Below are 24026 nucleotides of genomic sequence, written 5' to 3'. Positions count from 1 at the left end.
TATTGGTAGCAATAGATGCTCCTACCAAGATCTCCTCCTGCCACTGCCACTCTGTGCACAGGAAAGGAGGGAGAAGAAGCCATGTGGCTTCTCTTATATTTGAGCATCATTTAAGGGAATATAAGTCTCTAATGACTCACATGTAAGTCTGCTGGCTAAGAAAGTTCTAATGTTGGAACTCCTTTCAGCTATTGAATTTTGTAAAAAAAAAAAACTTATTTATTTGTGTTTATATACATTTATGAGATAAAAGTGTAATTTCGTTACGTGGATATATGGCATATTGGTGAAGTCAGAGATTTCAGTGTACACATCACCCGAAAAATGTTCACTATACCCATTAAAGTAATTTCTCATCCCCCATTTCCCCTCACCACATGCTCCAGCCCTTGCCAGCAGGAAACTGTTCATTGTCTCTGACTAACAGAAACGAAACCTAAAAACACTGGTGGGAGGAGTCTCCACATTGCTTCCTACTCCATTTTCTCTGGGGCAATAGCAGAATAGGAGCAAGCCAGCACTAGTAAGCTAACTAAGTGACTCAACCGAGGCCTTTTTTCCTTGTTATCTTTGCAGACACTTCATTTTCTTAGCATTTCTGGAGATTACAACATACTGCGGTTCCGTTTCTGGGAACTTTACTGATTTATCTTCTCCCTCACACAAAATAAGCATTGATTCCTGCATTTCTGAAGATCTCAAGATCTGGACTACTGTTGAAAAGACTTCTAGTGAGGTGAGTACTGTTGCTGATTTTGTAAATATGATCTTGTTCCTTCCTGGAAGTCCCCAGAATCACAAGGGGACAATCAGTATTGGTTATTCAGGGTCGTGGGATGATGGGAGTAGAGCTGAGTATTCAAAAAAGTGAAAACTGTTGCTTGATATGAATCCTTCATTTACTTAGGAAGATAACAGGCATCTTCTATTCCATCACAACTGAGGACTGAGCAAGAGAAAATGCATTTTGACCGTTGCAGATTTTAAAATTAATTATCTGAGTGTGTATTGGCGTAAGTTGGTACTTAGAAGAGGGCTTCTGTTATTTTGGCTGGAAGAAGTGTTGGAAACTCGGTAGCTATGGTGGGTTCTCAAGATAGTGACATGAAGCCGGGCGCGGTGGCTCAAGCCTGTAATCCCAGCACTTTGGGAGGCAGAGGCGGGCGGATCACGAGGTCAGGAGATCGAGACCATCCTGGCTAACACGGTGAAACCCCGTCTCTACTAAAAACACAAAAAATTAGCCGGGCGTGTTGGCGGGCGCCTGTATTCCCAGCTACTCGGGAGGCTGAGGCAGGAGAATGGCGTGAACCCAGGTGGTGGAGGTTGCGGTGAGCCGAGATCGCGCCACTGCACTCCAGCCTGGGGGACAGAGAAAGACTCCGTCTCAAAAAAAAAAAAAAAAAAAGATAGTGACATGAAAAAAGTATCATGAAAGAATATTAAGTAAAAAACATATCTGAGCATAGAGACGTATTACATGGCATCGTCCCAATTTTACAAAACATAAGAACAAATGTACACATAGAGTAGAAAATTTTTTTCGGTTTCACAAACACAGTTATTCAAGTTCATGGTGTCTTAATATTTTCATAAGTATGTTGATCTTTTACTTTAGCTCCATTCTACACCGGGTGCTAGGGGCAGAATTTCAATCATTTTGGAATTACTCTCTGCCTTCCTGAAAGTTAATGATTTTTTTTTTCCTTGTGGCAAGGTACAGGGGAGTGGAGGGGAAGGCAATTAGGAAAAGGTTACTATTGTTTACTTTTCAAATTTTTAAAAGATGTTTTCTATAGCCTGGTACAATATTTCATGTGTGCTTAAATGGAATGTGAGATTCTTAAATGTTGATTTCAGAATTTTATTAGATAAATGTTGTTACTTACGTTGTTCAAATTTATTATATCATTACAGATTTTTTTACCTTGTTCATTTAGTAATTGAAACATAAACTGAAACATCCTATTGTAAAGTTTGATTTTTTGGCCAGGCACAGAGGTTCATGCCTGTAATCCTAGTACTTTGAGAGACCAAGGCGAGCCGATCACTTGAGGTCAGGAGTTCCAGACCAGCCTGGCCAGCATGACGAAACCCCGTTTCTATTAAAAATACAATAATTAGCCGGGTATGGTCGTGTGTGCCGGTAATCCCAGCTACTCAGGAGACTGAGGCAGGAGAATTGCTTGAACCGGGAGGCAGAGGTTGCAGTGAGCCGAGATTGTGCCACTACACTCCAGCCTGGGCGACAGAGCAAGACTCTGTCTCAAAAAAAAAAAAAAATTTTTTTTTCCTTGTAGTGCTCTCACAATCACATACATATTATGTGTATATATAATATACATTCACACACAAATATATGTATATATAATCATGTATACAAACAGGTACACACATAGAAATATATGTGTGTAGTGATGTCTGTGCATGTGTGTATATGAAGAGAAATATATACTAATTATAGTGCCATGAAGCACTATAAAATAATATCATTAGATAAATTCATAACTAAAACTGTTATAATTTTCTAGGAGTTGAACCTTTTATCATTATGTGGTATCTGAAGTTACTTTTGGGCTTAAGGTATATTTAAAGTTACACAAACATAGATAAACTGGCTTTCTTTAGTTATTCTTTGCAAGATAATTTTTAACAATTTTTTTCACCTTTTGTTAACAACATATACGTAGATTTCTTAAACGAAATTTGATGAAAGTTGTCACTTAACAGGTCAGACCTTTTAGGTATATGCTGGTAATTAACAATCTGCTGTCTTTACTTCAATTTATGACACTTCTATATCATCTCACTAAGACAATTGCTTTAGTGAATTGTCATGTTCTTTTTCTTCCCTCCCTTTACTACGCTGTTATAATTTCTGTTTCTCTTATCTTTGATCAGGGCTTTCTTTTTAAGGCATTAGGAACACCTAAAAAAGTTTATTTTTCACTCTTCTTATCTTTTGGCTGTCAGAATTTTTAATTTTATTCATTGTTTTCTTATTAAATATTATTTTCAATAGATGTTTTCTTGTGGTATGAGTCTTTTTGTCTTGCAAAAAGACTGAGGCCCTGAGTATCACAAAATAATTTTTGAGACTCTTCTATTTAAATATCATTTTGCCTAAATTAAAACTCTAAATGTAAAATTATATTTTCCCTTAAGACATGATGAAAGCACCTCTTCTGTGCTGTGGAGCTAGATATATTTTGAAGTTAAGAATCTGGAGGCTTCAGTAAGGCTATTTAGTGTATATATTCTAAATAGTGTCTTACTAGAAACTCCATTGGGATATAAATAATTACTCCAAAATCAAAAGCACTAATATTGCAAAACAAAACGTGAATGTTCACATTTCAGTGAAATAAAGATTATACATAGCCTACTGTCATCCCAAATCTGGTTTTATTTTGCAAATAAATTGTGCTGTCACACTTGTTGAAAACAAGTGCTCAGTGCCACAAAGAAAAACCAGCACTTAAACAGGAAATTTCTCAGCAAAGCATATTTGCTTCTACAGAAGGGTGCTGCCTGCGTCAGTCACAACGTACAGTCTAAGCTGACCGGATTGGCTACTGCTTTAAATTGTATAGGGCTAATTAGGCGGGAAGGAAGAGACTGTCCCTTACCAATTAGGCGGGAAAGCATGTCTGGGGCGGCAAAAGAGGGAAGGGTTGTTTACAGAACAGGAAAGTTTGAAGACGAACTTATTGTTTCTAGCACACTCACAAAATAAGTCAAAACTTTCCATTGAAAATTTTTTTTTGGTTTTGCAATTGATATGGAACTTTGGACCAGCATTATATAAAAATAACTCCATCGTCCTGCTTCAGGCAGTTTTGATATAGAGATTCACTTTCAGTTTGATTCTTGAATCTTTGTAGGTGATCTATTCCTCATTACCGAAGGCTTACAGAGTATTTTTGTTTATTATATTCTTAAGTTTCACTATAAAGTGTTTTTGTATAGATTTTCCCTTCATTCTCTGGACCTTTTCAATCCAAGAATGCTCATGTTCTCGTAAGAAGGCAGCAATTTTTTTTTTGACAGAGTCTCACTCTGTCCCCCAAGCTGGAGTGCAGTGGCACGATCTCCACTCACTGCAACCTCCATCTCCTGGGTTCAAGCGATTCTCCTGCCTCAGCCTCCCAAGTAGCTGGGACTGCAGGCGCTTCCCACCACACCTGGCTAATTTTTTGTATTTTTAGTGGAAACGAGGTCTCACCGTGTTAGCCGGGATGCTTTTGATCTCCGGACCTCGTGATCCGACCGCCTCGGCCTCCCAACATGCTGGGATTACAGGCGTGAGCCACCACGCCCGGCCCAATTCATAGCCCCTGAAATTTAGATATCTTGGGTATACACAAAGACGTCATTCCTAAAATTAAAAAATTCATTAAGTTAACATTTTTGTAATCCATACCTTGCACTGTCATCATCGAAGCGTACAGGTGTTAAGAGGTCAAGAGGAGTGACACTCTGTCCATAAGGGGACTCTGAAATCTACCAGGAGACAAAGCCTCAATTGAGTCTTAAGGTTGTATGGGAAGTAGTCAAAGAAAGAAATGTGGAAATGGCTTTCCAGGCAATAAGAAGGAACTAGCAAAGTCATGAGGCATGAAGACACAAGGTGTCTGGCATCTTTGTGAAGCATCGATACAAGGAATACAAAAGTACTAGAAGTAAAAAAGATGCAGCTTATTCAACACTTTCTGAGACAGTATAGGACGCAAGGAATTTTTGGAAAGGAAAAAGAGAAATATTGAAGGATTTCAGTGGAATATAAATGTGGCTTATTGAGAGAAAACTGGTTGTGTGAAAAGAAATAATTAGACAAATCAAGTCTGAAAGAAGAAAAATAAAACAACCAATAAAATCATTTCAGTGAATAAATACTGTGATGCAGCACTAGAAAGCATGCGGATATTCAGCAAAGTGATGGTTTTATGGGTACAGAGAACAGAAGCCATGGTCTAGCACCAAAGAAGGGAGGATGCTAATGAGAGCCAACCAGGGAAGAGTCAAGCAGAATAGGGTCGGTGCCCCAGCATGAAACTGTAGCACCGTAGCAGAAAGTTATTCATATAAGGTGGGAGGCTGCAGCCCATTTACACCTAGGCCACTCCAGTCATACTGAGTGTGGGAAGATTTAAGAAACAACAGGCAGGATTTGGGGGATAGGCTTCAGCCCCAGTAAAGGATAAGAAGAGGAACTCTAAGGGCTTTGACACTGCAGAGCTCATACTCTTAACACTGAGACAATTGCTTGCTCTCAGACTTCCCTCTAACAACTGGACCCAACTCAACTATTCTCATTCAATGGGAATAATTTCTTAAGACATTCCTAACACAGCAGTTCTTCACTCAATTTCTACAGTAACACATTTGGTCGTTAAGTCCTTCTTTATCACACATATTCATGAACAACTCTTTCATATGGGCCACTCACTCACACAGGCATACATCTTTTGAATTGTCTGTATACATGTGTAACACTGTATACCATTTTCTCTTGTAGGCTCACTTATGTCTGTAAAGATGGAAAAAAAATACAAGAACATCGTTCTACTAAAAGGATTAGAGGTCATCAATGATTATCATTTTAGAACGGTTAAGTCTTTGCTGAGCAAGGATTTAAAACTTAATCCAAAAATGAGGGAAGAGTATGACAAAATTCAGATTGCTGACTTGATGGAAGAAAAGTTCCAAGGTGATGCTGGTTTGGGCAAACTAATAGAAATTTTCAAAAATATACCAGCACTTGAAAACCTGGCTGAAACTCTTAAAAAAGAAAAGTTAAAAGGTAATTGGGAAGAGGGAACACCCACTCCCTGCAACCATCCCCAAACCCTCCCCAACATTGATTAGAGCCCCACCTCGGCCATACTTGAGTTGTGTTTTCCCCAGTTTGTGACTCAACAGCTGAGACAATGTTGGTACTTCAGAGGCCAACAAGTTGACAAGTTAGTGCATTCCATTACTAGTGTAGATTGATGTATTTCAGAGCGTATATTTGGGATCAGTGAAAGAACAAAAGTGAGAGGGAGTTGAAGGGGGACTGAGACTTCCAGTACATTAGAAAGATTATATAATAATAAAATCGTAAAAATTATTGCTTAAATTCAAGATATGTACATTTAACCAATTAATGTATCTCTTCTATTGAGACTATTTAACATATCACTACCCTTTATAATTTAAAAAAATGCAATATTTAAATGTGAGCCTGCCTCTCAGAAGTGTGATCTCCCCTGTTGTTATATCAAGTTAAAAAAAAGGATTTAAAAAAGTCTTAAGTCCAAAATCAGTATATCCTTCCTAATGGAAACCTTTGGCTGGTTTCTATAATTTGAATAGCTTACCTGGGGAATGTGACCTAGCAGTCTGCGTCATGAAAACATTAGTTTTTAAAACGAAATGATCAGAGAACCGCATTGGGAAAGGGTTAACTGAAGCACATAGAGTTCAGAGAACAGGAAGCATGTGCTCAGTGCACAGGGGAGGAGTGAGGAAAGCGCTGAGGAGCATGAGTCAGTTCTTGATCCTGTCTTGTGACTGCTGGTCTCTTGAGGCCAGGCTGGGCTAATGCAGTAGAGGTAGACTAAAGCACAGCTGAACCCTCAAGCAGGAACTGAGAGCAAATTGTATTGAAACTGCTTCAGTTGTCGGAGATCGTTTATATGTCTTCCTTTTTTCTGCATTGGTTGTGAATAAAATTGAATCTATTCCAGCAAAAGGATCAGCCTCATCAAGAAAGATGAAGAAGGCAGTGGATGCTGCTTCACCTGCACCCTCCACAAGCAGCACTGTCAAAACTGAAGGAGCAGAGGCAACTCCTGGAGCTCAGGTAAGCTTCAGGAAGAGGAGCAGGCTTCAAGTCTCACAGAGGAAGCTCTGCTACGGCTCTTCCACTCAATCTCTCCAGTAGGCAGTTATTTCTTCATGTTTCCCATCAAGTTTCAGATTTAGCAAATTGTATGATAATTGATCATCTTATTAATGATCAAAGCAATGCACCAATCACATGAGTAAACATAATGTAAATATATATAACATAAATGTGATACCTTCATTCTAGTAGAGTGGAGTGTCAACGTGAGAATCAGGTAAGTAAATACTTTGTCCATGTGTATAAAAACCTAGTTTTTCTAATCCCAAGTCAGCACGTCCCATAACAGAAATAATTAGAGAAATAATGTGTAGAACATTCTCGTCTTTCTTCGTTTAATGAAACCATCTATGCCCATCTCTTACAACTGGCCAGAGATGGGCAGCAACCTCTCAAGTTTCCAAGAAACATCTTCTTAGGACTAATAAAACTACTATCCAATAATGAAAATATGCTCTACTTCATTTGGCACTGAAAACGAATAACAGGAAAATCAAACCACTTGCAGAAAAGAAAAAAACCAACCAAAGAAAAGGCTGGACCCAAAAGGAGTAAAGTGTCCGAGGAGCAGACTCAGCCTCCCTGTCCTGCAGGAGCCGGCGTGTCCACAGCCATGGGCCGTTCCCCATCTCCCAGGACCTCATCGTCAGCTCCACCCAACACTTCCTCAACTGAGGTACACTCTTCCTGGTCCCATTTTGCTTTGTTTTTTTCAACCCAAAGTAAAGGACTGATTTCACCTGTTACTTAAAAATTGCATCGATAATTTGCTAGTTAATCAAATGTACGTATTGAGAAACCACTACATTTTGATCTTTTGCTTCCACAGGGATACCTGATGAACTTGACATTATCTCTGACTGCAGGAAGTTTTCTGTTCTGTGTTGTTTGGGGAAGGGAGAGAGAGCTATGGAGTACAGAACTGTCAGCTGTGGGCTCACTGTCTACTGCTACCATGTCCTTCATACCTCTTCCCTTGGTTCACTGTAGTATTCCATGTCAGACCTCTCCAGCACCTGCTAGTTTGTGAATGAGGTTATCCATAACCTCAGCTCTTTTTCTTATAGATTAAACAACCTCCCCTGCATTAAAAGTGTTCTATTGCAATTCAAGGAGACTGAGATGTTAAAGAGAAAAGATGTTAAAGAAAACCCACTCTGAGCCCCAGGTTTCTGTTAGCATGCTACCTGCTAGAGCCCTGACACTGAGAAAGGCTATGGTGGTGGGAATGACACTCTGTAGAGTGTCTCCAGCCTGAACCGACTGAGATGATGGCATTCTGAGGGGTTTATCCTGCATGTGTTCTCACCTGCTGTAAGCTAACTGAATCTTGGGTAGGAACACTATGAGATGTGCTCTTAAAATTGCCCTGTCTACACTGGTGATAACTGAACACTCTTTGTGTCTATAGATGGTGGTGGGCACCATTTTTCATTTTAAATGTCATTTAACTTTGTCTATTTTTAGGCTCTGGCACTTTAAGCTGCTAAGAGAAATAGTATAAGAAATTATTTCATTCTAAAATTTATTTATTTATTTATTTATTTATTGTTGTTGTTGTTGTTGAGACAGAGTCTCTCTCTGTCACCCAGGTTGAAGTGCCACGGCATAATCTTGGCTCACTGCAGCCTCCACCTCCCGGGTTCAAGTGATTCTCCTGCCTCAGCCTCCCAGGTAGCTGGGATTACAAGCGCCTGCCACTACACTCAGCTAATTTTTGTACTTTTAGTAGTGCCAGGGTTTCACCATGTTGGCCAGGCTGGTCTCGAACTCCTGACCTCAGGTGATCCACCCATCTCGGCCTTCCAAAGTGCTGAGATTACAGGTGCGAGCCACCGCGCCTGGCCCTAAAATTTATTGTTACTTCATGACACTGGCTTTCAGTATCCACTAGTCTTATGTTGCTCTTATGCTTTATTTCTTAAGGATGATTCTGTTTACAGAAAGGTCGTCTTTTCACTATATGGTCTCCTCTGTTACTTCATCTTGCTATTATACCAGTTTAAGATATCTTCTGCCCTGGCTAGCAATCCCTTTCTATCCTGACTCCAGCTCTAAACATCTGTGCAAGTTTTGGGGCCCTGTGTTATACTGAGGTCACTGAATAGCAGTTCTGTATTTCTCAATTAGACATTTTTCTCTGTTCTCCTGTGCTATCATACACAGAACCCGACAACAGTGGCCAGAAGAAGTGTTCTCCAAAAAGGTCCATTGATAGTGAAGGTACTGAGTACAACAAAGCCATTTGAATATGAGACCCCAGAAATGGAGAAAAAAATAATGTTTCATGCTACAGTGGCTACACAGACACAGTTCTTCCATGTGAAGGTTTTAAACACCAGCCTGAAGGAGAAATTCAATGGAAAGAAAATGATCATGATATCAGATTATTTGGAATATGATAGTCTCCTAGAGGTCAACGAAAAATCTACTGTATCTGAAGCTGGTCCTGACCAAACGTTTGAGGTTCCAAATAGAATCATCAGCAGAGCAAAGGAAACTCTGAGGATTGATATTCTTCACAAACAAGCTTCAGGAAATATTGTATATGGGGTATTTATGCTACATAAGGTAAGTCCTCAAAGTTGTTTTGTTTCATTTTTCCATCAGCACCTGAAATTAAAAGCCTTGATGTGTGAGATGAAGCTTTGCCTATAAACTGGATATTAGAATCCAGGACTCTGAAGACTAATGACAGGTGGATAAAGACTTCTCTGAAGATAAGACTGGGATTAGGGGACCTGTTAATGTTTCTTTCCCATGTTCTCCTTCCCAGAGCTTTAAACTTTAGTCTTTACAGTAATGTGCACTGAGAAACCTTAAGACTTTATCAGTTGTTATTATCTATGCTAAGCAGTCAAGGACAGTGTGAGGTCTACATCCATACACATATAATATTAGGTTTATCCCTTTGATTATTATCTCTACTGTCATAAAAATCACATTATTTTTATTTTGAATGAAGTATTGTCCTCTGAGGCTTGAGTTCTGGTAGTGACAGTCAGAATAAGAAATAAATTGACTACTCATGGCTGGAAAACAAATACATAAAGTAAGTAGGACAATGTTCTGACCAAATGAAACGAATTCATCATAAAGAAATGGAACAATTGGGAAATATGAATTTGGATGATACTTGGAAAATCAGGTAATCTAAATATGTCATTTATATATAAATAACCAAAACAAATAGAGCACAGAGTGCTTTTCCTGATATGTTCCTGTCCAAATTCATGAAACCAGTTAGCATGAGACATTCATCCTCCAAAAAAAGCATCTATCCTCTGCTATTGATTCAAGCAATTTCTTATCTGATCAGTAGTTCACTACCCATTATATTTGTTTCCTAGAACAACTAATTTAACCTGCGTTACTTTCTGTACACACTATTTTTTTTTTTTTTTGAGATGGAGTCTCACTCTGTCACCCAGGTTGGAGTGCAGTGGCATGATCTCGGCTCACTGCAACCTTCGCCTCCTGGGTTCAAGCAATTCTCCTGCCTCAGCCTCCTGAGTAGCTGGGACTACAGGTGTGTGCCACCACGCCTGGCTAATTTTTTGTATTTTTAGTAGAGACGGGGTTTCACTATGTTAGCCAGGCCAGGATGGTCTCGGTCTCCTGACCTCGTGATCTGCCCACCTTGGCCTCCTAAAGTGCTGGGATTACAGGCATGAGCCACTGCGCACGGCCTATATACACACTCTTAAAGAGATGATTCTTACAAACCCAATTCTAGGATGATGAGTAATGAGCAAAAAGCTGGAATGTTTGAGCTCAAGGACTTGGTTTCAGGAGGGGGTACAAATATTGGAAGAGAGTCAGTAAATGCAGAAGGTAGAAAAAGTAATTAGAGAGTTACTAGAAGCCTGCTTTTTCTTACAGATTCCTCATAATGCACTGAATAAATAGTCATAGCAGATATCCATTCTTTTTGCATAGGGCCAGAGACCCAGAAAGGCTATCAGAGATTTCAGCTTCCTCTGTATCAAGGTGCTTTGGGAAGCATAGCTGCCCTGGAGGTGAAAGCAGTAGAAATTTGGAAGAAAACTGATTGTTCTAGAACTGTCATAGAAATACCTCAGATATGAAAGACTTAAACAAAAAGGATATTGAGGGAGGGCTTTCTGCAAATATCTGGCCTAAGATATATGCATATCTGTACTAGGAGTTGCTGTCCTGCATCTTGTTTAACTTTCTTACAAGGGACTTTAGCCTATATGTGGTTCTTACTAATTACATTCTCAGGAACAGAATATTAATTTTCTGTTACAGAAAACAGTAAATCAGAAGACCACAATCTATGAAATTCAGGATGATAGAGGAACAATGGATGTAGTGGGGACAGGACAATGTCACAATATCCCCTGTGAAGAAGGAGATAAGCTCCAACTTTTCTGCTTTCGACTTAGAAAAAAGAACCAGATGTCAAAACTGATTTCAGAAATGCATAGTTTTATCCAGGTAAGAATTAAATAGGCAAATATTAGTTTTCCAAAGTGGAAATGATTTGCTTTAAGTTTTGGCAAAAACAAATGTGTAGGTTTTTTTTACAGAGTTCAGCAGGAAACATGAGAAAACAGATGTTCTCTTTGTACTCACATTTACTTTTTTTAATTATTTTTTTTCTGGATGGAATGATATGATACAATTTTAAAAAGAAAGAAATCTGAACTTTATTGAAAAAATTAAACTCTGAATTTTATATAAACTTCTAAGTGATTGTAGGGTTGGGATTTAAAATTACATGTTCTCCATTTGTGAATTAGAAAATGTCGTGTGTGTATGTGTGTGTGTGTGAGATACTTTCTAGTTTGTAACATTAAAATACACATATGTGTGTATTTAGTCATCCATAAAAATACCTAATTTGAAAATTAAAATTATTTGCAGTGATCAAAATTATGTCCCACTGACAAAGTTTTATACAAAGGAAGCTCTCCAATTTGTTAATTTGAATTCAAATATTCACCTGTTAAGTTTCCTTACAGTACATGATTTTACACTGTTGCCGTTTTGAATGTTTTTAATTATTTTTTATTTCAGTAGGTTTTTGGGAAACAGGTGGTGCTTCGTTACAGGAATAAGTTCTTTAGTGGTGATTTCTGACATTTTGATGCACTCATCGTCCAAGCAGTGTACACTGTACCCAGTGTGTAGTATTTTATCCCTCACCCCCCTCCCACTCTTTCCCCTGAGTCCCCAAAGTCCATTGTATCATTCTTATGCCTTTGTGTCTTCATAGCTTACCTCCCATTTATGAATGAGAACATACAATGTTTGTTTTTTCCATTCCTGAGTTACTTCACTTAGAATAATGCTCTCCAATTCCATCCAGGTTGCTGTGAATGCCATTATTTTGTTCCTTTTTATGGATGAGTAATAGTATTCCACGGTGTATACGTACCCCATTTCTTTATCCATTTGTTTACTGATGGGCTTTTGGGCTGGTTCCATATTTTTGCAATTGTGAATTGTGCTGCTGTAAACATGCATGTGCAATGATCTTTTTTGTATACTGACTACTTTTCGTCTTGGTAGATACCCAGTAGTGGGATTGCTGGATCAAATGGTAGATCTGCTTTTTAGTTCTTTAAGGAATCTATACACTGTTTACTATAGTGGTTCTACTAGTTTACATTCCCACCAGCGGTGTAGAAGTGTTCCTTTTTCACCACATCGATGCCAGTGTCTATTTTTTAAATTTTTTTGATTATGGCCATTCTTGCACGAGTAATGTGACATCATTTTGTGGTTTTGATTTGCAGTTCCCTGATCATTAGTGATGTTGAGCGTTTTTCCTTATGCTTGTTGGCCATTTACATATCTTCTTTTGAGAATTGTCTGTTCATGTCCTTAGCCCACTTTTTGATGGGATTATTTGTATTTGAAATGCTTGTTCCCGGTGCCGTAAAGAAATAGCATTTGAATATAAATTTAATTTTTTCAGCAAGGCCATTTTTATACTTTTTGTAGACAGGGCACACTTGCCAGCAGTTTTGCCACAAGAGTACACCGAACAAAGGAGACAGGCTCATTTATAATCTGACGCGTCCACCCTACTGCTGCATTCGGTTTCTGTTGGCTGGGACAGGACCTCACGTTCTGTATTTGTCCCTATTTGCTAGCAACTTAGAACTTTTTAAAAGAGGGAAAGGCAGAGGAGAACAAAGGAAGGAGGAGGTAACTTGTGGAATGTTGAGAAAGGTAAAAACACCTTTAAATAAGGAAGAGGAACAGGCTATGACCTCATGCTTGTTTGGATCAGTATAAGCATGTTAGGGCAAATATTTAGGCTAAATTGTGGGAGCTAAGAACATAAAGTATATTGATTTTTTATTATGGCTAGCAGATATTTAAGAATGTTTGTACAGGTCTTTGAATAAATTTTGCTTTTAAGAGAAGTTACTATTTCTGATTAGATGCGGAGGAAAGTTTTTGAAGAAGAACCTCCACTTTTTACAATTTCCCCTCTTATTTCATAATTCTTTAAACTTGTTTAATATGTTTTGACTTAATTTTTTTTGTCCTTTTAAGAGAAGTAATTTTTCAGAATTGGGTGGAGGAGAATTAGGAGTTAACTCTGCAAGAGTGGCAGAGATAAGTTTTTGTGTAAAATTTCAAAGGCAGGGAATAATATAACAGCCTACAAGAATAAGTACACCAATAACGAGCAAACGAGGTGAGAATTGAAGTTAAATTTTTTTTTATCCACTGAACCAATGTTTTATTATTTTAGAAAAAGAGTTATTTATTTTAGAATTTTTGGCAAGTTTATCTGATAGGGCTGTTAATCCTTGTAGCACTTTTGTTATAGTTCTATCAGGGGCAGTATTATTAGGAATAAAGGTATAACATCAAGTTTTAATTATGACACAAACATCTTCTTTTTTTGCTAATATTATATTTAAAGCTATTTTATTTTTCTAGACCATCTGGCTGGTAGGTCCTAATTGCTTAGCTTTCTCTTTAATGGCGTCCTCAGTGTAATTTATGACTCGTTGCTGATTATAGTAGATATAGTTTATTTAGTCTACTTAAAAAAAAATTTATAGTTACTTACCAGACCAACATGGATTTAAATTCTGCAGCTATTTGATTTTGTGCTTTAAACTTATTTGGCACTTCTCATAGGACCTTAATAGCATTTATGTAAACCTAAGGATTAAAGAACTCATGAGGAGTTTCCTTTGGCCTGCAGTGTCTTGTTTTTACCTTTTTTTTTTTTTTTCGGTTGGTGAAATGCCAGGGTGAAGGGGATAGCCAATTGGATTAGAGCATAAGTACTGCTCCAGTTATTTGGCAGAGTGTCTAATAAAAGTCCTCTACAGTATCACCATATGTTTGCTTGGGGATGGAATATAAATTTAATTTTTTCAGCAAGTCCATAAGCGTGGACTGATAGGCAAGCTCTTGGAAGGGCTTGAGCTCCTTGCATCCTTTTATGCTTCTAAGGAACACCAAATTTTCCTCTTGCCCTGACAGGCACAAAGTAAACTTGGCATTCAGAGGTGGAAGCCGGATTGCCCGCTGGGGCGGACCCCCAGAGTATTGAATTTCAGGAAATAGCAGATAGAGAGCTGGGCATGATGGATTATACTAAACCGTGGGATTTTGCAAGAGAGCCACCATACGTCCATTTCTAGTCAATGAGGAGACCATCCGAGTGGAAAGGGGATAATCTGGACCTCTGGCCTACCATGCATACAAGCATGATAATCATTTTTATTTAAAGTGCGAAGGGAATATTTAATTAATTAAATGAATATTTAATTCATTCCAGCCAGGCATTTGCATCTTGATATTTTGTCTTGATGGCTAAGGTCTGTCTTAGATCTCTTATTTGTACAATAAACAACCTAGTTTTATTATTAGATGTAGGAGCAACTGGTGTGGGATCTGGAACTGAGGCTACTGAAGAAGGGGAAGATGGGGGAATAATGCATATTTTAAAAACAACTAGGGGGTCTTTTTCATTATGTCAATCCCCATACCATCGAAGCGACTAAGGGCAGGTCTAGAGTTAGTTAAGGTGGAGGTGGTGATAAAGAGAAGGACAGGGTTACATTGATAAGGGCTGACAGTTAGAAGGGGTAGTCCTTTTAGTGAAATAGATGAAGGGTTTTAGATCTGCACAAACCTTTTTCGTGGAAGTCTAACTTTGCTCTTGAGTAGTTTAAAGGATGTAGTCCCATTTACTACAAGGTTGCCAGGTTGTAGGAGCAGAAAATCGATGCCTTGGCTGCAGGTGATCACAAAGATGAGTGCTATGGGTAACTGTCAATTAGAGGGCCGGGACACAAATATTTGTGTGAAAAGGCTAGCTGTCGTTAATCTTTTTTTATTTCCACAAAGTATGAGAAAACAAGCATTAAAGACAATGGTCTAAGGTGAGTTAGACTTAGTTATATTTATAACAAAGGAGCTAATAACAAAAGAAAAAATATATAAAAGATATATTAAAATGAAGCTTGCTTTAACTTCAACTTAGTAGGGCTTAATCTTAGTACAGTAACCCATAATTCTAACGAAGAAGATGTTTTCTTGACTCAAATATGATGTGTCCATTCTTTCTCGGCTGTGCGGAAGGCAGTCTTAGTGGTTAACATATAAAATAGGGTCCTTCCCAGGCTCGAGGGTTTTTTTTTTTTTTTATCTTTTAACAAGAACATGGTTTTCAGGCTGGTGCTGGTGTACTGGAAATTCTAGGGGTGGTAACTGTGCTAAGAGACTTTTAGTTCTGAGGGAAAAGAAAGTGGAAAATAAGTATATAATTTTTGTTGCATATCCTGGGGCTTGAGGCCCCACGGTGACGCCTCCCGCTCCGTTCCTGCTCAGCGCCGCCCAAGGGACGCTGCGGCCCTGCCCCCTCTTGAAGTCTTGGACTTCTTGTGGCCTTCACCGCCGCCCCTGCATGCTATGGCCTTGGGGATGAGGGGCGTTGTGACTTACCTGGCCATCCTTGGGACTTAAAAAAAATAAACACCATTTTATATTTGACTATTTTTTGTATAATTTTATACTAAATAAGTTAAATTTTACCTTTATATTAATGTGCTATTAATGTTAAATTTAATTTTAATAAAATATTGTAGACATCATTTATCCAATTTTAATGTCTGACCATAAAGTAAAACTTCTATAGACTCATTTTAACTTTTTATATATTTTTTTCTTGCTGATTTGTTTGAGTTCCTCATAGATTGTGGATACTAGTCCTTTGTCAGATGCATAGTCTGTGAATATTTTCTCCCACTCTGTGGGTTGTCTGTTTACTGATTGTTTCCCTTGTGGTGCAGAAGCTTTTTAGCTTAATTAAGTCCCATCTATTCATCTTTGTTTTTGTTGCATTTGCTTTTGGGTTCTTAGTCCTGAAGTCTTTGCCTAAGCCACTGTCTAGAAGGGTTTTTCCGATGTTATCTTCTAGAATCTTTATGGTTTCTGGTCTTAGATTTAAGTTCTTGATCCATCTTGAGTTGATTTTTGTATAAGGTGAGAGATGAGGATCCAGTTTCATTCTTCTACCTGTAGCTTGCCAATTATCCCAACACCATTTGTTGAATAGGGTGTCCTTTCCCCACTTTATGTTTTTGTTTGCTTTGTCAAAGATCAGCTGGCTGTAAGTATTTGGGTTTATTTTTGGTTCTCTATTCTGTTCCATTGGTCTATATGCCTATTTTTATACCCAGAACCATGCTATTTTGGTGACTATGGCCTTATAGTATAGTTTGAAGTCAGATAATATGATGCTTCCTGATTTCTTCCTTTTGTTCTTTTTCCTTAGTTTTGCTTTGTCTATGTGGACTATTTTTTGGTTCCATATGAATTTTAGGATTTTCTTTTTCTAGTTCTGTGAAGAATGATGGTGGTATTTGGATGGGAATTGCATTGAATTTGTAGATTGCTTTTGGCAGTATGGTCATTTTCTTTATTTCTTTTTTTTTTTTTTTTTTTTTTTTTAGACGAAGTCTCGCTCTTGTCCCCCAGGCTGGAGTGCAATGGCGTGATCTCGGCTCACTGCAACCTCCGTCTCCCGGGTTCAAGCGATTCTCCTGCCTCAGCCTCTCGAGTAGCTGGGATTACAGGCGCTTGCCACCATGCCTGGCTAATTTTTGTATCTTTAGTAGAGATGGGATTTCACCATGTTGGCCGGGCTGGTCTCAAACTCCTGACCTCAAGGAAGCCACCGCGCCCGGCCAATATGGTCATTTTCACAATATTGATTCTACCCATCCCCGAGCATAGGATGTGTTTCCATTTGTTTGCGTCATCTACGATTTCTTTCAGCAGTGTTTTTAGTTTTCCTCGAGAGGTCTTTCACCTCCTTGGTTAGGTATATTACTAAGTGTTTTATTTATTTTATTATTTGCAGCTATTGTGAAAGTGGTTGAGTCCTTGATTTCATTCTTAGCTTGGTTGCTGGTGGTGTATAGCAGAGCTACTGATTTTCATGCTTTAATTTTGTATCCTGAATCTTTGCTTGAAACTTTGCTGAATTCATTTACCAATCCTAGGAGCTTTTTGAATGAGTCTTCGGGGTTTTCTAGGTATACAATCATATCATCAGCAAACAGCGACAGTTTGACTTCCTCTTTACCGATTTGGATTTCCTTTGCTTCTTTTGTCTGATTGCTCTGGCTAGGACTTCAGTACTATGTTGAATAGAAGTGGTGAGAGTAGGCATCCTTGTCTTGTTCCAGTGCTTAGGGGGAATGCTTTCAATTTTTCCCTGTCCAGTATAATGTTGGCTGTGGGTTTGTCATAGATGGCTTTTATTACCTTAAGGTATATCACTTCTATGCCAATATTGCTGAGGGTTTTAATCATAAAGTGCTGCTGGATTTTGTCCAATGCTTTTTTTTTTCGCATCCACTTAGATGATCCGGTGATTTTTGTTTTTAATTTTATTCGTGTGGTATATCACATTTATTGACTTGTGTGTGTTAAACCATCCCTGCGTCCCTGGTATGAAACCAACTTGATCATGGTGCATTATCTTGACATGCTGTTGGATTCTGTTAGCTAGTATTTTGTTGAAGATTTTTGCATCTATGTTCATCAGGGATATTGGTCTGTAGTTATTTTGTTGTTGTTGTTATGTCCTTTCCTAGTTTTGGTATTAGGGTGATACTGGCTTCATAGAATGATTTAGGGAAGATTCTCTCTTTCTCTATCTTGTGAAATAATGTCAGTAGGATTGGTACCAACTCTTCTTTGAATGTCTGATAGAACTTAGCTGTGATTCCATCTGGTCCTGGGCTTTTCTTTATTGGAAATTATTTTTTATTACCATTTCAATATCACTGCTTATTATCACTGTGTTCAGAGTTTCTATATCTTCCTGGTTTTAACCCAGGAGGTTGTATATTTTCAGGTTTTCTACTTTATACGCATAAAGATGTTCATAGTTGCATTGAATGATCTTTTGTATTTGTGTGATATCACTTGTAATATTTATCATTTTGTTTTTAATTGAACTTATTTTGACCTTCTGTCTTCTTTTCTTTGTTAATTTCGCTAACGGTCTATCAATTTTATTTATTTTTTCAAAGAACCAGCTTTATGTTTCATTTATCTTTTGTGTTGTTCTTTGTCACAATTTCATTTAGTTCTGCTTTGATCTTTGTTATTTCTTTTCTTCTGCCGCATTCGTGTTTGGTTTGTTCTTGTTTCTCTGGTTCCTTGAGGTGTGACCCTAGATTATCTATTTGTACTCTTTCAGACATTTTGATGTAGGCATTTAATGCTATGAACTTTCTTCTTAGCATCACCTTTGTTGTATCTCAGAGGTTTTATAGGTTGTGTCTCTATTATCATTCATTTCAAAGAATTTTTTAGTTTCCATTTCGATTTCATTATTGACTCAATGATCATACGGGAGCAGATTATTTAATTTCCATGTATTTGCATGGTTTTAAGGTTCCTTACAGTTGAGTTCCAATTTTATTCCATTGTAGTCTGAGACAGTACTTGATATAATTTCATTTTTTTTTTAATTTTTGAGACTTGTTTTGTGGCCTATTATATGGCCTATCTTGGAGAATGTTCCATGTGGTGATGAAAAGAATGTATATTCTGCAGTTGTTGGGTAGAATGTTCTGTAAATATCTGTTAAGTCCATTTGTTGTAGGGTATAGTTTAATTCCAAAAATTTTTGTTTGTTGACTTTCTGTCTTGATGACCTGTCTAGTGCTTTCGGTGGAGTATTGAAGTCAACCAGTATTATTGTGTTGCCATCTGTCTTATTTCTTAGGTTCAGTAGTAATTGTTTTATAAATTTGGGAGCTCCAGTGTTAGGATTGTGACATTTTCCTATTGGACTAGTTCTTTTAGCATTATATAATGTCCCTTTTTGTCTTTTTAACTGCTGTTGCTTTAAAGTTTGTTTTGTCTGACGTAAGAATAGCTACTCCTGCTCCCTTTTGGTGTCCATTTGCATAGAATATCTTTTTCTACCCCTTTACCTTATGTTTATATGAAACCTTATGTTTATGTGAGGCCTTATGTGTTAGGTGAGTCTCTTAAAGACGGTAGACACTTGGTTGGTGAATTCTTATTCACTTTGTTGTTCTGTATGTTTTAAGTGGAGCATTTTGGCCATTTACATTCAATGTTAGTATTGAGATGTGAGGTACTGTTTTATTCATCATGCCATTTGCTGCCTAAATACCTTACTTTTTTTATTACTGTGTTATTGTTTTGTAAGTCCTATGAGATTTATACTTTAAATGTTTTATGTTCTATTTTGGTGTATTTCAAGGATTCATTTCAAGATTTAGAGCTCTTTTTAGCAGTTCTCGTAATGCTGGCTTGGTAGTGGCTAATTCTCTCAGCATTTGTTGTCTGAAAGAGACTTGATCTTTCATTTATGAAGCTTAGTTTCACTGGATACACATTCTTGGCTGATAATTGTTTTGTTTAAGGAGGCTAAAGATAGTACTCCAAACCTTTCTAACTTATAGGATTTCTGTTGAGAAAGCTGCTTTTAACCTGATAGGTTCCTTTATAAATTACCTGATACTTGGCTTCACAGCTCTTAAGATTCTTTTCTTTGTCTTGACTTTAGATAGCCTGGTGACTATGTGCCTAGGCAATGATCTTTTTGCAGTGTATTTCCCGGGTGTTCTTTGAGCTTCTTGTATTTGGATGTCTAGATCTCTAGGAAAGCCAGGGAAGTTTTCCTCAATTAATCCCTCAAATATGTTTTTCAAACCTTTAGATTTCTCTTCTTCCTCGGGAACACCAGTTATTCTTAGGTTTGGTTGTTTAACATAATCCCAAACTTCTTGGAGGCTTTGTTCATTTTTTGTTTTTTTTTTTTTTTTTGAGACGCACTTTAGCTCTTGTTGCCCAGGCTGGAGTGCAATGGGGCGATCTCGGAACACTGCAACCTCCACTTCCCAGGTTCAAGCAATTCTCCTGGCTTAGCCTCCCAAGTAGCTGGGATTACAGGTGCCTGCCACCACGCCCAGCTAATTTTTTGTATTTTTAGTAGAGACAGGGTTTCACTATGTTGGCGAGGCTGATCTCAAACTCCTGACCTCAGGTGATCCACCTGCCTCAGCCTCCCAGAGTGCTGGGATTACAGGCATTAGCCACCATGCCCGGCAGCTTTGTTCATTTTTAATTCATTTTTCTTCATCTTTGTCAGATTGAGTTAATTCACAAGGCTTGTCTTCAAGCTCTGAAGTTCTTTCTTCTTTACTTGTTTGATTCTAAGACTTTCCAGTGTGTTTTGCATTTCTCCAAGTGTGTCCTTCGTTTCCAGAAGTTGTGATTTTTTTTTTATGCTCTCTATTTTTTTGGAGATTTTTCCATCCATATCCTGTAACATTTTTAAAATTTCTTTAAATTGGTATTCACCTTTCTCTGGTGCCTCCTTGGGTAGTTTAATAATCCACCTTCTGAATTCTTTTCTGGCAATTCAGAGATTTCTTCTTGGGTTGAATCCATTGCTGGTAAGGTAGTTTGATATTTTGGGGGTGTTAAATCACCTTGTTTTGACATATTACCAAAATTGTTTTTCTTCTTCCTTCTCATTTGGGTATACTATGTCAGAGGAAACATCTGGGACTCAAGGGCTGCTGTTAGGATTTTTTTGTCCCACAGGGTGTTCCCTTGATGTGGTGCTCTCCCCATTCTCCAAAGAATGGGGCTTCCTGAGAGCTGAACTACAGTGATTGTCACCACCCAGCAGAGCTACTGTGCTCCAGGCTCCAGGCTGGTACTGGGTAGTGTCTGCAAAGAGTCCTGTGATGTGGTTCGTCTTCAGGTCTCTCATCCATGGATGTCAGTACCTGCTCCAGTGGAGGTGGCAGGGCAGTGAAATGGACTCCGTGAGGGTCCTTGGTTTTAATTTTGTTTACTGGGATAATTTTGTGTTGATTGTCCTCCAGCCAGGAGGTGGAGCTTTTAAGAGAGCATCAGCTGCAATAGTATAGGGAGGATACAAGCTTGCCCTAGGGTCACTTGAAATAAGATTTGAGTTTCTCAGGTGGTGGGTGGGGGCCACAGAGCTCCCAAGAGATTATGTCCTTTGTCTTCTGGCTACCAGGGCAGGTAGAGAAAGACCATCAGGTGCGGGCAGGGTTAGGTGTGTCTGGGCTCAGATTCCCTTTGGACAGGGAAAGCTGATGCTGCTGTGGGGGATGGGGTGTGATTCTCAGGCCAGTGGAGGTATATTCCCAAGGGAATTATGGCTGCCTCTGCTGTGTCATGCAGGTTGCCAGGCAAGTTGGGGAAAGCTGGCAGTTACAGGCCTCATCCAGTTCCCACACAGCCTGAAAGGCCAGTCTCACTCCCACCATGCGCCCACCAACAGCACTGAGTTTATTTCCAGGCAGCAAGTGGGCAGAGCTGAGAACTTGCTACCACCCTCCCTGCTGAGAAAGTAAGCAGGGCTTTCAGAGTTCAAGCCTCCCTGCTTGCTGTGGCTTCTGTGCTGGTGTCTGCACTCCCAGATCACCCCTTCCCCTGGGTTCTGTCCAGGAAATTTTGTGTTCAGTCGAAACTTCAGCTGGAAGTTTTCTTCTTCCTGTGGTGTTTCCCCAATTCCACTGGCAGCCCCCCTGAAGGACCTTTGTGAGACAAAGTCAGAAATGGCTTCCCTGGGGACTGAGAGAGCCCACAGGGCTCTTCCCGCTGCTTCCTCTGCCCCTGTATCTCGCTCAGCTCTCTAAATTCACCTCAGCTCCAGGTAAGGTCAAATCCTTCACTTGTGATCCAGACCTTCAGGTTCCCCAGTAAGGATGTATGTTCAGGGGTGGATGATCCCCTTTCACACTTTCACACTTTGGGCACTCAACAGATTTTCGGCTGTCTCCTGGAGCCTGCAGCAGCAATCCGCTTTTTTTCAAACTTGCCATTTTGAATATTCTACTCACATTTAAATAGAAAAGCCTATTAAGATATATTAGGAGAATGACATTCCCCATAGGCTTCAAAAGGATATAAAACTCGTGGTAAATAATAAAATATTTGAAGAAATTAGGAGGGTGGGGAACCAGTATAATGCAGTGGCCAAAAGCAAGGGCTATGGAGTAGGACAGACTTGGTCTACATCTGGCCCATTAGTTTCCTTATACTGGGAAAAATAGCTTAAATATATCTCATAAGATTGGTTTAAAAACTAAATGAGATAATGGAAAAACATTTCTTATTCCATTGCCTTGCACATTATGGGAAATCAATGTGCAGTAGGTCCTATCGCTCTTAGCAAGATAAAGACAAACATTGGAAAGATTTCTAGGGAGAGAAAATGTCACATGCAAATGATAAAGTGTGAAACAGCATAGTGAGTTCTGTATAACATTAGTATATGTAGAAAGGTATGGGAAAATGATGCAAGACAGGTAGAAAGCAGCCCTCCAACAAGCTGGCTTTTGTCATAAAGACAGAAATAGAGTCTCCAGTGTAAAAACATCAGTAAGTACATACTGAAAGATTTTAGAAAGAAGAGTACTTGATCATTTCACATTTTAGCAAAAAAATATTCTGACAATTGCCTGGAGGGATACAGTAGAGAGAGACCATGTTTGGAAGTAATGAGACCTATTAGAATCTAATAAGGGATGGTATTCTCACAAATGAAAAGATGTTGTGCTTCCTCTAATATTGAAAACCATTAAACAGAAAATGAATACTTTCAGATAAAGAAAAAAACAAACCCGAGAAACAATGACCCCAAGAGCATGAAGCAACCCCAGGAACAGAGTCAGCTTCCAAATCCTTCAGACGCCGGCACAACCTCCTCTGAGAGCCATCTTTGGACGCCTCAGATGCCACCAACAACTCCATCCAGCAGTTTCTTCACCAAGGTACAATTTCCTGGGTCCCGTGCCTCATGTCTCCCCACCATAATTTACAGGGATCATTAGACTGTCGAAAGAGCTACTGCTGTAATCTCTGTATGTACAATCTTGGTATGAAATTATGCCACTCAATCATTTATTGAGTTCATACAGTGAGATAGCACCACATCATAATCTTTACTATCTAAAAGGCATTCATTTATATAATGATTTCTAACTTTAAAAGGATTACTATCTTGTATTGCTCCATTTGCAGAGAGGGTAAGAGAGAGTGGCCAGACAAGCAGAGATGAAGACAAGAATGCGTTCAGATCCTACATTCCAGTTTCTTTTACCCCTTTCCCCTTTGCTTATTAGTAATATTTCTGATTTTATTTTCATAGTTCCAAGTTCCTACCCCCGTTACATATTTTGACACATGCTATTTTTTGATGGGTATCTGTTTCTCTTATATCATCACTGGTGAGAATCTCCTCAAATTTTACATGCCAACTTAAATTTTTTCCTCTGGCAAGTTCTCGCCGATACAAGATAGTGGAACTGATGAGTCCTCCCATTCTTTGCTTTCACAGGGTCTCCTGCCAATGAGATTAAATTACTAATATCATAGAAGTGAACAGAGAGACTTACTTTATAATGTGTTCCCCATACTTCCTTGATCTGAGATTATCCTTAACAGGGTCAGCATAGCTCAGGTTATATCTGTGGACAAGAACAAACCTACAAATTCAGGCTAAAACATGGAACAACAATGACAATAATTATATTTCTACTTTTTGAGCACTTAACTAGATGTTGGTTCTTATGTGTTGTTCCTGATGTACATTATT

General features: G+C 38.6%; 1 protein-coding gene across 3 annotated transcripts in view; it reads left to right on the top strand.

Annotated features, from left to right (window-relative positions):
• The first annotated feature begins 480 nt into the window (after positions 1-480).
• LOC116469242 (gamma-interferon-inducible protein 16) overlaps positions 481-24026 on the top strand; it is a 40997-nt gene continuing 17451 nt past the window's right edge. For 2 of the 3 annotated variants that reach the window (XM_032154053.2, XM_032154052.2), the window contains exons 1-7: positions 481-736; positions 5519-5803; positions 6732-6847; positions 7398-7565; positions 9056-9460; positions 11162-11350; positions 23035-23202. In XM_032154053.2, the coding sequence (XP_032009944.1) occupies positions 5527-5803; positions 6732-6847; positions 7398-7565; positions 9056-9460; positions 11162-11350; positions 23035-23202 (1323 nt within the window). In that variant the 5' untranslated portion in view covers positions 481-736; positions 5519-5526. The remainder of the gene's footprint in view (positions 737-5518; positions 5804-6731; positions 6848-7397; positions 7566-9055; positions 9461-11161; positions 11351-23034; positions 23203-24026) is intronic. The other variant, XM_032154054.2, reaches the window with a different exon arrangement.

This window comes from Hylobates moloch, unplaced genomic scaffold, assembly GCF_009828535.3.
Source record: "Hylobates moloch isolate HMO894 unplaced genomic scaffold, HMol_V3 SCAFFOLD_5, whole genome shotgun sequence".
Classification (NCBI taxonomy): Eukaryota; Metazoa; Chordata; class Mammalia; order Primates; family Hylobatidae; genus Hylobates; species Hylobates moloch.
This window is presented reverse-complemented; position numbering and strand designations above follow the sequence as displayed.